General features: G+C 56.1%; 2 protein-coding genes across 2 annotated transcripts; one reads left to right on the plus strand and one right to left on the minus strand.

Moving 5' to 3' along the window:
- Positions 1–2,325: 2,325 nt before the first annotated feature.
- GPR3 (G protein-coupled receptor 3) lies at positions 2,326–3,349 on the minus strand (the record flags this gene model as incomplete). Its single annotated transcript, XM_082834231.1, has 1 exon — positions 2,326–3,349. Exon 1 carries the CDS (start codon positions 3,316–3,318, stop codon positions 2,326–2,328), a length of 993 nt encoding a protein of 330 aa, XP_082690357.1. The 5' UTR covers positions 3,319–3,349.
- A 7,832-nt stretch (positions 3,350–11,181) lies between these two features.
- CD164L2 (CD164 molecule like 2) lies at positions 11,182–14,277 on the plus strand (the record flags this gene model as incomplete). The annotated part of the gene is made up of 5 exons (XM_082834835.1): positions 11,182–11,269; positions 11,692–11,859; positions 11,960–12,031; positions 12,520–12,564; positions 14,129–14,277. The coding sequence occupies 5 exons, from the start codon at positions 11,182–11,184 to the stop codon at positions 14,275–14,277; spliced, it is 522 nt and encodes a 173-aa protein (XP_082690961.1).
- Between the last annotated feature and the right edge of the window lie 1,645 nt (positions 14,278–15,922).

Raw genomic sequence — 15,922 nt, forward strand, 5'->3', positions numbered from 1 at the left:
TGCCATAGAACAGGTGATTCCTGAGTGGGGGTCTTTTCCCAGGGACCTTCCAGGAAGGTGGGGAGAGAGAGAGGCCTCAGCCAGATCTGGTGGACCCTCCCCACTTTGTGCCTGGACTGGAGCTATGTGTACCTAGGCCCAGGGCCGCCCTCCACCAGCTCTGACCCAGCCCCTGTTGGTGTGTCCACTCCCTTTGGATTCCTGTGGCTACTACTGGGGAGGGGTCTTGAACACCAGGCAGAAATCTCTGGCCAGGGAAATGGAGAAAGACCTGAGTCCTAGCCTGGCACAGCTGTGTGAGTTTGAGCAAGTGGCTGTTCTTCGGGCCTCAGTCTCCCCATCTGTACAGTGGAGATGCTCTGAGGGCCCCACCTCCAGGCTTTGCCCACCCAGGAAGATGGGGGGTTTGGGTAGTTAGAGCTTCCTCTTCAGCCACACCCCAAACCTGCTCCTGCCCTTGCCTGTTGAACATGTCCTTTCTGGTTCCCAAACACCGAAATTCAGGGTTCTGAACACTTACATCCTCAAATGCACACAAGGGCACACGCACACACTTACCATCACTCACCTTTGCATAGCAAAAAAGCTCTTTCAGCTCCTGAATGAACAGATCCCAACCAGCCACCTCCCAAAATGTGGCAGCTGGCTGTGAGAATGAACCCCAATACAAATCTGAGTCCAGAATGTCGTAAGCCCTAGGGTTGGGAAGGAAGGAGATGGGGGAGCATTGGCCAGTAGACAGGGCACAGGTTCTGGACACAAGTGTTTCTGGTTTGAATTCTGGCTCTATCATTTCCTAGCTGTATGACCTTGAGCTGGCCACTGAATCTCCCTCGGCCAGTTTCCTCATCCATAAAATGGAGAAGTTATTATTACCTGTGCCATGGGATGCTTGTTAGGCATAAATGTGGTAATGGGTGTAGTACACTTAGCGCAGTGCCTAGCACACAGCAAACACCCATGACTGGGAAGGGCTGTTGTTAAGAATACCTACATGCTTTGAGTATATACTTCATGCCAAAGCCCAAGCTAAAGCTCATGTGGGCACGATGTAGGCATCTTCAACCCCAAAAGGGTCTAGCAACAGCGGTTCCAGTCCCCAGGGAGAGGTGGGGTTCTTGCCTGGCGGTGCCTGTGTCTGAGCAGGGGGACCCATCAGATTGGCATCCTGGGGTGGGAGGTGTCACCTGCCGGCCACATTGCACCTGGGTCTCCAGCTCCTCACATACCCCACAGGCCCCCAGGCCTGGCATGATCTCCCATTCCAGGCTGTCCCCCATCAGGCCCCACTCCACCCCCTGCACACACAGACAAATTTATCACAAAATCATTTTTTATTGAGGGTTGGGTCAGGGACAGGAATAGGGATCGCACTGGGGACCATACCCCAGTTGGCAGAGGGGTCTGGTGTTGGCTCGCACCCTTGCCTCTTCTAGGGCACCGCAGGGTGAGGCCTGGCCGCCAGGCTCTGGCTGTGGCGCTGGAGTGGAGCTGGGGTTGCTTGGCCTGGTCCCGGCTGCCGGCCGGGCTGCAGTTTCCCCAAAACGGCCACCAGAGGGCAGCCGGCCCCCAGCGCAGAGGAATTCTCGGTTTCTCAGGTGATGGTTTCTTAAAAAAATAAAAAACCAGAGGCTGGTGTGTTCCCCCTGCAAACCCGAGGGTGGCGGGCCCTGGGAGAAGGCTCTGGTTTCTATGATCTCTTTGATAAAAAACAAGCAAAAATAATAACAAAATACGTGGTTTCTCTCTCTCCCTTTCCCCCCTCTAGGAACTGAGGTCAGAAATGAGGGTGTTGGGGACTGGGAGTACCCTGGTATGGCCTGGATTTCAAGGTGTGGGTCTCTTTTTTTCCCGTTAACACCCATAAATAAATTCATAAATAAATAAATAATAATAGATACTCTCTTTGTATGTGCACATATATACAGATAAATCTTTGTCTTATCTATCAACAGAGTAACTAACCTCTCTGACTCTTTAGTTCAGAAACTCAAAAGTAAAGCGACATGGTCAAGGTCAAGGGAGGGGGAAGATCAGGGACTTGGAATGGCACTGTAAAACACCCAGCAGCATACTGGAACTCCAAGCCAGCTGGGCTGTGCGACATTTCTGAGTGGAACACTGACCACCTGAACATTCTAGAACCATGGAGCCAGCTGGGCCCTGCAGGGATCTGAACAGAATCCTGTGAAACACCCGAAGTCCTAGAACTCCAGAACCAGCTGGGTCTTGGGGTGCAGAGCTGGAGGGTTGGAACAAAGCCCTGGAGGACCTAACACTCTGGAATTCTGTAGTGATCAGGGCTGAAGGGTCACCAGGATGCGACTAGACATCACTGGGGGAACGGGATCGGAAGAGGATCTTGGAAGAGGAACAGCAGCAGCAGACAGCCCACAGCACCTTCTGCACATCCTGGTTGCGGAAGGCATAGATGATGGGGTTGATCATGGAGTTGTAGGTGGCAGGGAGCAGTGTGAGATAGGTGTAGAGGGGTGGGGAGTGGGCATCGCCCAACAGGCAGTAGACAGTGAAGGGCAGCCAGCAGGCGGCAAAGGCGCCAAGCACCACGGCCAAGGTGGCAATGCCCTTTCGGGTGGCCACGTAGTGGGAGGCAGGCAGCAGGTGCCGCTGGAGGGCAATCTGCTGGGCATGGCGGCAGACGATGCGACAGATCTGGGCATAGAGCTGCAGCATGATGCCAAACACCATGAAGAAAGCAACGGCCAGGACCACCAGATGGTTCTTGGAGAGTGGATATACCACGCCACACGTGGCCCGGGCATCCAGGCAGTTCCAGGCCAGCACAGGCAGCAGCCCCAGGCCCAATGCGCATCCCCACACTAGGGCCAGCATCACATAGGTCCGCGTCACTGTCGTCTCTGAGTAGTAGGTGAGGGCATTGTACAGAGAAAGGTAGCGATCAACGGTGATGGCCAGTAGGCTGCCAATGCTGGCAGTAAAGGCCGTGGCCAGCATGCCGACCAGCACCAGGCTCATCTCTGCCGAGCCAATGCAGAAGACAGCAGCAAAGTGCATGACCAGACCCAGGCCTGCCAGCAGGTCTGCCACAGCCAGGCTGCCCACCAGCAGGAACATGGGGGCGTGGAAGGCAGGAGTGCCCACGATGATGGCCACCACCAGCGCGTTCTCACAGGACACTAGGGTACCTGAGATGCACAGCACTACGTCCCAGGCCCTAGGTGAGGGCAGTGGCATGGCTGGGCCTGTGGGCCCCTCTGTTGAGCCCACGCTGCTCATGTTCATGTTTCCTGGGCCAGCAGAGAGCCAGGCCAGGGGGCTGCCTGCACCCCACATCATGGTACCTGTAGAAGAAAGGCCCTGTGAGAAGCTGGCAGGGCTGGGTGCTGAGTGGAGGGGTCTGGAAACAGTGGGAGTCTCACCTCAGGATACCTGGCTGAGTCCCAATGCCTTGTCGCCCCCACTCCTGCCCTGAAGCTCCTTCCAGGGTACCTTTAACCTCCCCTATGCCACCGGGCTAGCAGGAGTCTCTTCCTGGGGATCCCTGTCCTGGGTCTCTTCATTCTCCCTTCCAACTCCCTGAGTCCTGCAGGTCTCTTTCTCCTACATGTGTGACCAGAGGAGGGCAAGATGAAGGACTACCATGAGTGGATGGAGGCCCATTGGATCCAGGAGAAGCTGGGAGAGGCCCAGGACTGGGGGAGGGAAAAACGTCTTAAAACTGAGAGCAGCTCTGCTCCCTCCCCACCAGGGAGGATGACGCTCAGCTTCTGAGGCTCACCAGACCCCTCACGATTCTCAGTACTGCCAAACCCAGACTCCGCCCCCAGAGAATGCTCGTGAAGCTCCCGCCAGCCCCCACCCTGCGCTCCTGGGGTAACAACACCTGGGAACTCGGCCTCCCCCAACACACACACACCTAGACTTCTGTCCCCAGCCAGACCTCTCTTTCTGCCTGAACCTCTGGGTCTTTGGAACAGACACCCCCTGCTGGAAGCGTGGATCCCTGAGTCAGACCCCTCCCTCTGCCCGGACACCTGGATCTTGGGCCTGACTCCGCCTCCTGCCCGGAGGTCTGGATTCCTAAGTCAGACACCTCCTCCTGCTCGGACGCTTGGGTCCTTGCCTCAGACGCCTCCTGCCGGACCAAACTCAGATGACCATCAGTCCCTTCAGGGCCTCGGGTCCCTGCAGGAGGGCTCACCCCGCGCCGGGCTACCCAGCTGACGGCTCTCAGCACTCAGACACTGGCTCCCCTCCTGCTAGCCCAGACTCAGGGTTCCTGGTCTCGACCTCCGACCCCAGTCAGCCGCTGCGAGCCTTACCGCTTGCCCAGAATCCTGACTGCCCTCCCGGACGCCTGGTGTCCGCGGCGGGGCCCGCTACTCACCTCTCGGGACCGGGCGCGGCCGGGCCCCGGGGAGGCTCCGCTCGGGTCCAGGCTGCGCAGGGTGTATGCGGACCCCGAGAAGCCCCCACGGCCACGGGAGAAGCGACGTGAGTCACCCCGCCCCGCCCCCGACCACCGGTTTGGTGACGTCAGCGGCCCGCCTGGCCAATGGGTGAGCCGCGCTGGGGCGCAGCGCGCGCCGCTCGGCATAGTAATGAGACCTCGTGCCGCCCGCTCCCCCATTCATAAAAAGCGACCGTGGCTGCGGCCCCGCCCCCTCCTGAGTCGGCCCGCGCTGTCCTTGACGCGGCGCCCTCTAGGGGCCGGGGGTTTCGGGGGCGCTGGTGCGAGAGCCTGGAAGTCCACGGGAGGTTGAGGGGGATGTGTAGAGGGAGCGGAAAGGGAACGCGGATAGACTGTGGGGTGATGGGACTCTCGGGTGGCAAAGGCTGATGGAATTCAGGTGACAGAAACCCAGTGATGGGGCTGAATGGGCGTCCCCGGTGAGGATGGCAGGGGTTGCCAAGACGAAACGGCCCTGAGGTGATGGTGACAGGAGCATGAGGGAACAGGGAGGTGGGTGGCAGTGACGGTATGATCATGGTGACAGGATCTTGGGGGGTGGTGGCAGTGGGACGCTGAGGTAGAGAGGGAAGCCCCCAGGGCAACCATAGCAGTGTCAGGGTGATTCTGTGGCATGATGGGGTTCAGGGATTGCAGGGTGGCAAAAGGCGGTGGCAAAGGAAAGGGAAGATGGAGTGTCCAGGTGATAGGACTTCAGGTCACCGTGACCCTGTCACAAGTGCTGAAGTGACAAGGCTGTGATGAGGGTTGTAGGGTCCTGGAATGAAGATACCAGGTGACTGTGGTGAGTGGACCCCAGGGTGAGTAGGACAGGGTAGAGGGTCTGGACTGGTAGTGACCAGGCAGGTAAGTTGCTGCCAGGGCAGGTCCTCGTGATGCTGGGGCTGGCATAAGGAGCTGGGTGACGTCAATCATGTCAGCCCAATAGCGCCCTCACAGCATGGGAGGAGTGGGCCTGGCAAGATTTCAAAACCTAAATTATTTATTCAAGGATCTGGAAAGCCAGCGGGGTGGTGGTAAGGGGCACTTCCCCAGAGCAGCAGGAGTGGGGGAGCCGGGAGGAACTTGGAAGCAGGAAACCTAGCAGCTCAGTCCCCAGGGCAGGCCCCTCTCAACCTCCCATCTTAGACACCCTGGCAGGGTAGGGCATGGAGAAGGAGCTCCCTCTTCCCCAACCCTGCCTGTCCCCAGGGAACCTCTCTCAGCTGACTTCTCCATATGTGACAGGTATGGCCAGTTCTGGGGGAGGGGAACTGGCTGCTCCTCCTCCCTCTGTCTCTAGCTTTGATCCTCACTGGAATCAACCAGGCCTGTGGGATGGGGATGGGGGGCAGGGACCAGGTTAGGGCTTGAGGAAACCGCGGCGGCCCAGATCGTAGGCCCCACCAACTTCTCCCTGCAACACAGAACCACTGCAGCTCCCACAGTCAGTGTAGGGCAGGGAGAAGGAGGTGACAGGCGGTGGCAGGTACATGGGGAGAGGATAGGGTCAGGGCTGGGGAAGATAATGCACTTCAGGTTGGACATGGGGAGTTTGGGGTGTTTAGCAGGTGGTGTGGTCAGGAGTGTAGACTGGTTTCAAATCCCAGTTCCTCCATTTTCTAGCTGCGTGACTTGGGGTGAGTGTCTTAGGCTCTTTGTGCCTAGATTCTCTCATCTATAAGATAGAGGCAATGTTAGTATCTTCTTCATGGGATTGTTGGGAGGGGCCTGGCACATTATCAACACTGGCTGTGTTGGCTGCCAATATATCTGGCAGGAGGAGGACACCTGGGAGGCCTAGATGTGCAGGTTCAAGGGGTAGATGACATCACCCAGGGGAGGGAGCAGAGAGTGAGGAGGAGCCTCAGGGAACCCTGCCATTGAGAGCACAGACTGTGGATGAGAATACTGCTGCTCCTGGGCCTTTGCACTGGCTGTTCCCTCTGCCTGGAACCCCTTCACTTCATTCCGGGCACGGAACCCAAGTCACTTCTTCAGGAGCAGGCTTTCCCGACCTCTACCCTAGATTACCACTCCCCTCCCCATCACCCTCTTCCCTCTTTCCTTGATTTATTATTCTTCAGAGCACTTAGCACTCCTGAAATTCTAAATTTATTCCTTTCCAAAAAAGTACGTGTCAGCCCCACCAGGACTGAACAGACTTTGTTCTGTTCTGTGCTGGAGAACAATGCCTGGCATGGCGTAAGTGTTCAATAAATACTTGCTGACAGGATGATTAAACAAAAAGCAGCATCTAGAGAAAGAGAAGGAAAACAGAGAAGGAAAACAGTAGTAATACGCACGGTGACAAGGAAGGCGGGGGCATCAGAGAGAATACAGGGGCATTAGCGCCCCAGAACCCAGGTATTCACTTTCTCCCCAATCAGAGCCGGGTCCCAACAACTGTCCAGTTGGTCTCAGAGAAGGGTGAAGGCTGTTGGGAGGTTGGCATGAAAGGGTGTATGAGAGGTAATTTCCTGGCCGTCCAGTGGTTAGGACTCTGTGATCCCACTGCAGGGGGCACGGGTTCCATTCCTGGTCGGGGAACAAAGATGCTGCAAGCACATGGAAGAAAGAAAGAAAGAGAGGAAGAGCGAGACAGAGAGGAAGGAAGGAAGGAAGGAAGGAAGGAAGGAAGGAAGGAAGGAAGGGAGGGAGGGAGGGAGAAAGAAAGAAGGGGTGTATGAGAGACTGTCTTCTATTCTGAGGAGCAGTGGTCTTTTCTATTTTTTCACAGTTTATTAATCCTCTCATGAAATATAGGCAAAATCACCACAGATAAAGTCACTGCAGAATCTTTACTTCTTCCTTTTGCCGGCAGCAACGCTGGTCCTTGTGGTCCCCCGACCTCCCTCATTCTGTTCTCGCATTTCATACGCTGCTTCCTTGAGTTCTTTTTCTTCTCAGGCAGGCCATGTCTTGCAGGGTTGTGTTGGTTTACTTTTCCTTGCATAACCCAAGGAATCGTAAATCACGCCCAAGCCAGTTGTCTTGTCACCACCAAAATGGGTTCTGACTCCAAGTATAAAGATGACGTCTCGTGTGGTCTTGTAGATTTTGGCTACTTTTCCCCAAATGTCTGTCTCGGACACTGTTGCCCTTCCAGGGTGAAGCACATCAGCGACCATGTTTCCACTGAAGTAGTTGGTTGGCCGGCACTTCCTGATCCGGAGAGGTACGGTGTCATTCATGATGGAGACGATCCCCAGCCAGCTGGGGAGGAAAAGAGTGCACTGATATTTCTAACCATGAGAAACGCCGGAGACCTAAGAGACGCAAGTGGGGCTGTGGATTTTCATGTCAATACTCTCCCTCATGCTCCAAAACTGCCCCGTGTCAACAGGACAATTGAGGCCATCGCTGCCAACCAGGTCTCCTTTCCCCAAAGATCTGCTGTCTAGAGGAAGGGGCAGCCCTACCTCTTCTCTCCTACTCATGCCCTCTGCCCTGCCTCCTTGATTCCTTCCCATCACTGACACCCCCCTCCAGTCCTTCCCACCTACCAGGTGCCAGATGAGAGCCCAGTACTTACAAGAGTCCTGAATCCCCATTTCACAGGTGAAGCCTAGAGAAGCCAGGGACTTGCCCCAAATTGCACAGTAAATGGCAGAGCTGGGATCTGAAGCCATTCCATCTGCAACCAAATCCAGTGTGTCTTCATTCTAGCCTAGATGTCACCATCTCCTCAGAAGGGGCTGGGAGTGAAGTTGAACTAGGGCTGATAGTACTTGCAGTTCCCCAGGTGACCACCAGATGGCTGTGAGGGCTCACCTCCAGGTAAGACTTCTTACCTCTTCTCCACCAATCTGCAGAATCCTATGGGCCTAGGCTCTGGAGGGAGGTGTGTGTGAGAGAGACACAGATACTGTCTACACAAGCTCCTTGTCCAAGCCCCAAGAATCTGGGCATCATCAGCGCACACATTCTTAGCACTGACTCAATTCATTCAGCCAATATTCACTGACAGTTCCCCTGGGCTTGGGTTTGAGAGGGTGCTGCAGACAGAAAGATGATGTGGCCATATCCCTGCATTTTGAACATTCAATAAATATTTATTGAGCATATACTATTTGCCAGGCACCATTCTAGGCACAGAGGATACAGCAATGAACAAAAATCTCTGCCTTCTTCATGGAGCTTCCATTCTGATGGGGAGATGGACAATCTACAAATAAAAACTTAATATGATACTAAGTAGGGATCCCTTGAGGGTCTCACAGACCAGTGAGACAGGCAAACATGTACACAGTCACAAGATGGTACAGTATGGTTATTTGGTAATTACCTGCTTAGCTTTTATGTGTGCAGGGAGTTAACTACAGATGAAGATAAACATGGTCCCTGCCTTCCTGGAACTCACTTATAGCCTAAGAAACAAATGAGTAATTAATTATACAGTTGATACGTGTTCTGAAGGAAAAAAAGGAGGCATGATGATGCAGAATAACCAGGAGACCTGTTTTAAGTAGGGAAGTCATGGAGCAGGTCAGTTGAAGAGAGGAGAGAGGAGTTTCAAGGAGAGCGCACAGCAGGTACCAAGTCTTAGGAGGAAAAGAGTTGATGTGTTTGAGGAACAGAGAGGAGGCTAGTGTGTCTGGAGCCAAAGGAGCCATGGGGAGAGTAGGAGCTGAGCTCAGAGAGGTAGGCAGGGGGAAGATCATGCTAGTATTGGAGAGCAGTGAGCCACTGGTGGCTTAAACATGGGAATGGTACGATTTGACTTACATTTTCAAAGGATTGCTCTGGCTGCTGAGTGGGGAACAGACTGGAGGTGGGGAGCAGAAGCAGAAGCCCTACCAGGAGGCCACTGCAGTCACCAAGGCAAGATATGGTGAGGGGATGAGGGCTTGGGTGCGGGAAAGCAGATGGATTTGGATCCACCACCTGGGACAAGTGCCACAGCAGCTCAGCCTTGCTCCACGACAGTCACAGAGGGCTTCCTGCAGGCGGTGCCCATTTTGCATTGTCCTGAAGGATTAGTCTGCCAGACACATGTAGTCAGGAGAGGAGGAGGACCCTCCAGGAGAGAGAACAGCTATAGGATAAAGGCAAGGAAGTACAAAAGAGCGTGTGTGTTGGGGGAAAGGCTGTTCTATTTTCTCAGAGGGTAAGAAGATGTTGGGGTGAGCACAAGACTTCTAAAGACTTCTAGAGCCATGAATCACAGGGCTGTGAAGGCCAAGCTGAACTGAAAATTGTTTCATGGTTGAATCCATGTTTTCAGGACAGCCCTGCACTGTGAGGTCCGAGCTGGGAGGGTCCTGGAGGCTGAGAGGCAGTGTGAGGCCAGCAAAGGGAAGATGAGGGAGCAGGACACAGGAGAGACGTAGAGGCAGAATCTGCAGGACTAAAGTCTGGGGGCTGAGACAGTGGGAGGGAGTGAGGATGAGACCATGGTTTCCAATCAGGTGCCGGGGGGAATGAAGGGGCCTCCCTGAGTGGGGAAGGGAGACCAGGCAGTTTCAGGGGCCTGAGGCACACTCAGGTAGAGGTGCCCAGGAAGCAGATGGACCCTCAGGAGGCATAGCAGAGGGGAGAGTAGCCTCTGACCTCACTGGATCCTGGGTCCACATCCTGGACCCCCTCCTAACTGTGTGCCCCTGAGCAAGTGATTTTACTAGAGGCCTGCAAACTGGAGATAACAAAACCCGTGCTTAGAGGGTAGTTGAGGACATCAGAAGAGAAGCTGCAAGTAAAACTGCTTAGTAGAATGTACATTCTGCTAGTAGTAAGTCGTTAATAGTTGTTAATTATGTATTATTAGTTACAGGTGTGGCAGCTGGGGAGCGAGCACTGGGCTGGAGACGGAGATATGGGACTCGTTGGCTTTCAGTTGGGAACTGATGGCAGAGTAATGGATGAGATGACCCCAGGAGAGGAGAAACAGAGCTCAGGACTGAACTGGGCCACCGGAGATGAAGAGGGGGAAGGAGGAAAAGGAGGAGTAGAGAAGGGGGAGAAGGAGAGGGGAGGGGTGGGGAAAGGGGAGAATGGAGGATGGGGGGAAGAGGAAGAGGAGGTGTATGCTAAGGAACCTGAGAAGTGGCTGCAGAGAGAGAAGAACCAGAAGAGGCAGAGGAAGGCTGTGGAAAGGCCCACTTGTCCCAGTAACAATGAGACCGCCGACTTGGCCAGAGGGGATGTGGTGGGTCAGAGGTAGACGCGGTGTGTTGAGGGGCAGAAGAGAGGAGGGTGCAACGGGTGAAGCGAGGTGGGCTGCCAGAGCCTGGAGGCCGATCCTCGCGGTCCTGGGGCCTGGCTGGAGGACGCCCTTGACGCAAGCCCGGAAGTCAGGAAAGTGACTTTGCTTCAAATCCAGATTTTGCCACTAACTCTGCGACCTCCGACTAGTCACTCACTTTTTCTGAGCCTCAGTTTCCTCACCTGTGAAGTAGGGATAATAATGCAGCAGTTTTCGTGAAACTGAGGGTGGGGGAATCCAGCAACCTGTCCGGCTACCGGTCCTGGACTCCGCCCCCTTTTGCAGGAGCCCCGCCCCAGACCCCGAACCCCCGCCCCCACCAGGCCGCGCCCACTACCCACGCCCTACCTGACCCCGCCTCAGACCACAAAACCCCGCCCCACCTGGTGGCGTCACTAGCCCCCTCCCTGCCAGAGCCACGCCCACCTGGCCTCGCCCAGGTTGCCCGGGTCTCGCTCCCTACACCCCGGCGGAGCCGAGTCCAGAAGGGACGCGCCACACCAGCACCCCGCAGACCCCGACCCCCAGGCTCCGCCTCCGCGCCATGGCCGCGCCGGGACCCCGCGCCTTACGGGCTGCGCTCTGTGGCGGCTGCTGCTGCCTCCTCCTGTGTGCCCAGCTCGTTGTGGCTGGTAACGCGTGCCCTTCACCCTTCACCCAGCCGCCTGCCAGGAGCAGTCGGGGGTTGGGGGGCGGGAGGGGAGTTTTCCACATGTGTGCGGGGCTCCTGGAGTGGGTAGAAGGGGACTCCAGCTGTGTGTGGATTCCTGTGTGTACATATAGGCGCCAGGGGTGAGGGAGCTTCAGGTGTATGGAAGTGAAGCGGCCCTAGGTGTATGGGGGGTTAGCTCCCGATGTATGCAAAGGGAGGGTGCTCTGGGTGAATGTCAGGGAGGTTCTTGGTGTGTGTAGCCATGTGTTTGTGGAAACTGCAGATGGGCAGAGGGGCTTGGGGATCCAGGTGAGTGTATGTGTGCAGAGGGGTGAGATCCACCGAAGTGGGGAAGGGGGGCTGTAGCTTGGGTTCAAAGTGCTGCACCCATGCTACTCCCAGGTAAAGGAGCTCGAGGCTTTGGGCGGGGAGCCCTGCTCCGCATGAACATCTGGCCAGCTGTCCGAGGGGCCTGCAAACAGCTGAAGCTCTGTGAGCATTGTGTGGAGGGGAACAGAGCACACAACCTCACTGGCTGCGTGTGGGAGCAGTGTCAGCCGGAGGAGCCAGGTATGGAGTCAGGCCCTCCCCAAGTTTAGTGCCCCCAGTTCTGAACACCAAGGCCTTGGCCCCACCCCCTAAACCTCTTCCCTGAAACTTCTCCCACCAGGACACTGTGTGGCCCAAGCTGAGGTGGTCAAGGAAGGTTGCTCTGTCTACAACCGCTCAGAGTCATGTCCAGGTAAGGGGGCTCCTGCTGGCCTAAGTCAAGTTGGAGGGAAGGGGCTGAGGCGTCCCCAGTCAGAGCCTGCCTCCAATATGGAATTGGCCTTTCCCAGAGAGTAGACTATGCCCACGAACACCGGGGTCCAGTTTCAGTTCTGCCTTTAGCTCACTGAGAAGTCCCTTCCCCTCTCTGGCCTGTTTCCTCCTCTGTAAATTGGTGCAGCCAGAGGATCTAGGACAAGCATGTAGAGAGGATGGGGGAGCTAGCTCTTCTATTTTAAACCATAGTGAGGACTTTGGAAGTTCAGAAGGGAATGGGGGGAGGGCTTCCTGGAGGAGGTGGCATCAGAGATGACACTTAAAGGTAGAGTGGAAAGAGGGCACATCTGGTGGAAGGAACTGTGTGAACTAAGGCTTGAAAGTGTGTTGGGTGGGCCTGGGTTGGGGTCTTGATGGGAATTGGGGGTGGGGATCTGGATTATTATGGATTCCCTGTCTCTTCAGCTGTGCACCACCATCCCACTTATGAACCGAAGACCATCACAACAGGTAGGTACTACCTGGGGGAATGGGAGGTCTAGAGGTGCAGGGAAAGACAGAGCTGGGCTCAGGCACTGACGAGATCTGTGACCTCAGCCCTGTGATTTCTCCCTCTGAGCCTGTTTCCACATCTGTAAAGTGAGTTGGATAATACTTCACAAAGTTGCTGTGAGGATTTTATGAGAAGATGTATAGCACCTAGTTCAGTTTCTGATGCATAGAAGGTGATCGAGAAATGATGGTTCCCATCCCTTCTCCCAACACCAGAGAACTCAGGATGACCCCCTCCGGACCTACTTGGTGCTGAGGGTGTATGGCTCAGGTTGCCAAGGTGTCCTCAGTGACTACCTACTGCAACGTCCAGGCCCAGAGAGGGTCACAAAGCAGGTTCCTGGCAGAACAGAGGCAAGAACCCCACCCCTTGGTTCCCACTGCCCCTCAGGGCCTGGAGGTCAGCAGGCTTGGCAAGGATGGCTGAAGAGGCTCTTGGTTAATTAAAGCCAGAAACGTGATCTTAGGGGCTGAATTATTGATGGCTCAGCTCCCTCCGGCTTGAGCCCCAGATCAGTGTTGTACAGCTTATTTCTTCCCTCTTCTGCTCCTCTTTCCCCAGTGCCCTTCTCTGGGGCTCCCTGAGCTGCAGCTGGGACTACCCTTTGCCCTTCATATTCTCAGACCCCCCCCTTCCACAAGCTACTCCCTCTGGGAGGTGGACCCAGCTCCCAACTGGGCCCCTTTCACTGCCCCAGAATGATCTTCCACCACCATCCCTGCCCTGCCCTGCTCTGGGCACCTGGCCCAGGGCCTGAAATTGAATCCCTGGTGGGAGTTGATGGCTAACGTGGCACAGCTGGGAGCCACCCAGACGTCCTGGCAACCGTGGGCCACAAGGCGGGGGCAGGGGAAAGGGTCAGGGGATGCTGTGTGAGTCTGGCTATGCCCTAACTGTGGGGTGACTTTGGACAGGCCTGGCACTCAGAGCCTGGCTTCTCCCTCTGACGTACGTCATCAAGTCTTCATTTATCTACTTGGTAGGGTGTGGGCCTCCACTTCTCCCTCTGCTCCTTCCCTCCCTAAGTAAGGGCTCTGGCATTGGGTGACTCCAGGGTCTCGAGACTTAGGAGTCCTGAAAGGAGACCACAGCATCTGTATCTGGGCTTCAAACCCCAAGACCCAAGGCTGAGAGCGACTCTGAGCTGAAGCGGGTGTGGATGTCCAAGTTCTGGGTCCGTCCTCACCCTGTTGGGCCCCTGTGGAAGAGGGAGGCTGGCAGGGAGCTCAGTCACCATCTGGTCCCTGCAGTCAGGAGGCTCAGAGAGGGTGTAAGAGGCATCAAGCCACCGAGCAGCTCAGCAGCAGAGCCAGGGCCGAGCCAAGGCCCTGTCTCCCCAGCCAGGGACCGGCCCTCCCCACAGGCACTTGCCAGCCGCCCACGGGGTCTGGGTTGAACTTCTGAGCCTGCCGCTCAAGGCTCCCATGGTGAGGCCTGGGGCCTCCAGGTGACCTGTGCCGGGTATTGGGGTGGGGCTGGGCTCCTGGCCCACAGCGGCCTGCTGTGACCTCCTCCCTGCAGAGGGCCCTTCGGTCCCCAAGGCCCAGGGCCCTGGCTTTGACGGGGCCAGCTTCATTGGTGGCGTCGTGCTGGTACTGAGCCTGCAGACAGTGGCCTTCTTTGTCCTGCGCTTCCTCAAGGCCAAGGACAGCACCTACCAGACACTGTGAGTACCTGGCCCGCCGAGTCCCAGCTCACTGCCCACCCGCCCCCCTCTCTTGCCCCTCAGGTCCCTGTTAGCGCCGATGCGTTGTCTTCCCCATGGGGCAGCCTTAGGGGCGATGAGTCCCTCCCAACCTCCCCCATGTGAACCACACCCCTTCTCCCTCCTCCAGCTGTGGGGTTCTCTCTGCTGGGTGTTGGCCGGGGCAGGACTCAGCCTGGGCCCGGCGTCTGCAAGCCCAACTGAGCCCACCTGTCTTTGTCCCCTCATGCTGCCAGCAGGGAGGAGAACCAGTAGGTGACAGCACAGGCAGCCTTCGGCCTGCAGCTCTGTGGCCACGGGCAGGAGCCTGGGCCCTGTGTGCGGTTTGGTCTTCCTCTGAGAAGGGGAGCTGCTCTGAGGCCCCCGTGTGCTGTGGCCCCATGTGTGCTGTGGGGCGGATCGCTGCAGCCTCCATTAAAGTGTTTGCTCTTTTGACCACCGCCTGCTCTCTGAGGGTGGGTGTCCTTGGCCTGGCTGAGGTGGGGCCACTGCCCTGAGTGCCCTCTCTGTCTGGCCTCTGCAGAATCTGACCCCCTTCAGGCCTGGATTCCACACTCAGGGGAAAAAGGATGAAGAGGCTGCCCTCTTGACCCGCTTGTGGGCACTAGGGGTGGGAGAAACTGTGGTCACCAAATTCTGGCCCCTGTGGGCACCGAGCAGGCTCGGTGCCCAGTACCTGACATCCCCTCCTGTCTGGGCCTGGTACCTGCAGATGAGAGCATCCTTCAACCACCTGCTGTCTCAGCCATCATCCCTGTGGGGCCCCCTGCCTGGTACTAGGTCTGGAGCCTGCCTCCTCCCATCAACCTGGCCTGGACACTGCCCCCAAATAAAGGAGCTCTTTCCAGCACTGTGTTTTATGTCCCATGTCTTGGGCTGTGTGTGGATTGGATAGGGTGGGGGTATGGCCACTGTCCTCTCCTTAATGGAAATTCTGACTTGAACTGATACTGTCATCTTTTAAAATATTTTTGTTTGCAGGAATTCCCCTGGTGGTCCAGTGGTTAGGACTCAGCGCTCTTACTTCTGCGGCCGGGTTCAATCCCTGGTTGGGGAACTAAGATCCCACAAGCTGCATGGCACAGCCAAAACAAAAAATATTTTTATTTGTTACATGTGTTTAATCCCCTCCACCACTTTATAGATAAGGGTACAGAGACACAGAAAGGTAAGCACACCTGCTTAAGATTGCACAGAGTGGAATGGGGCAGGGCTGGGATTTGAATCCAGGTTTTTCTGACTCTAGGATGAGCAGAACTTCAGAACTCCTCTGCAGAGGCATCTCCAGGCTCTTTTGCCTTCTAAAGTTGGGTCTCTGCCCCAGTGCCAAGGTGGAGGTGCCCCCGGGACCCTCCACAGGGTACTTCTGGCCTTCCTTGAGCAGGCCCTTCTGGAAAGCTCCAACCGTGCCCACCTCCCCCTCTTTACCCCCCATCCCTGGGCCCAGAAGTCTTCCCTGACTAATAACATCTCCTATCAATGGGGTACTTGCTGGAAACCAGGCATGTGGCTGAGAGTCTAACATCAGTATCTGATTTAGTCCCATGACTGTCCTAGGAAGCTGAGACGCAATAGAGAGTCATGGGTGAAAGTTCAGCCTGTGGAGCCTG

This window comes from Leucopleurus acutus (genome assembly GCF_964270905.1).
Source record: "Leucopleurus acutus genome assembly, chromosome: 2".
NCBI lineage: Eukaryota > Metazoa > Chordata > Mammalia > Artiodactyla > Delphinidae > Leucopleurus > Leucopleurus acutus.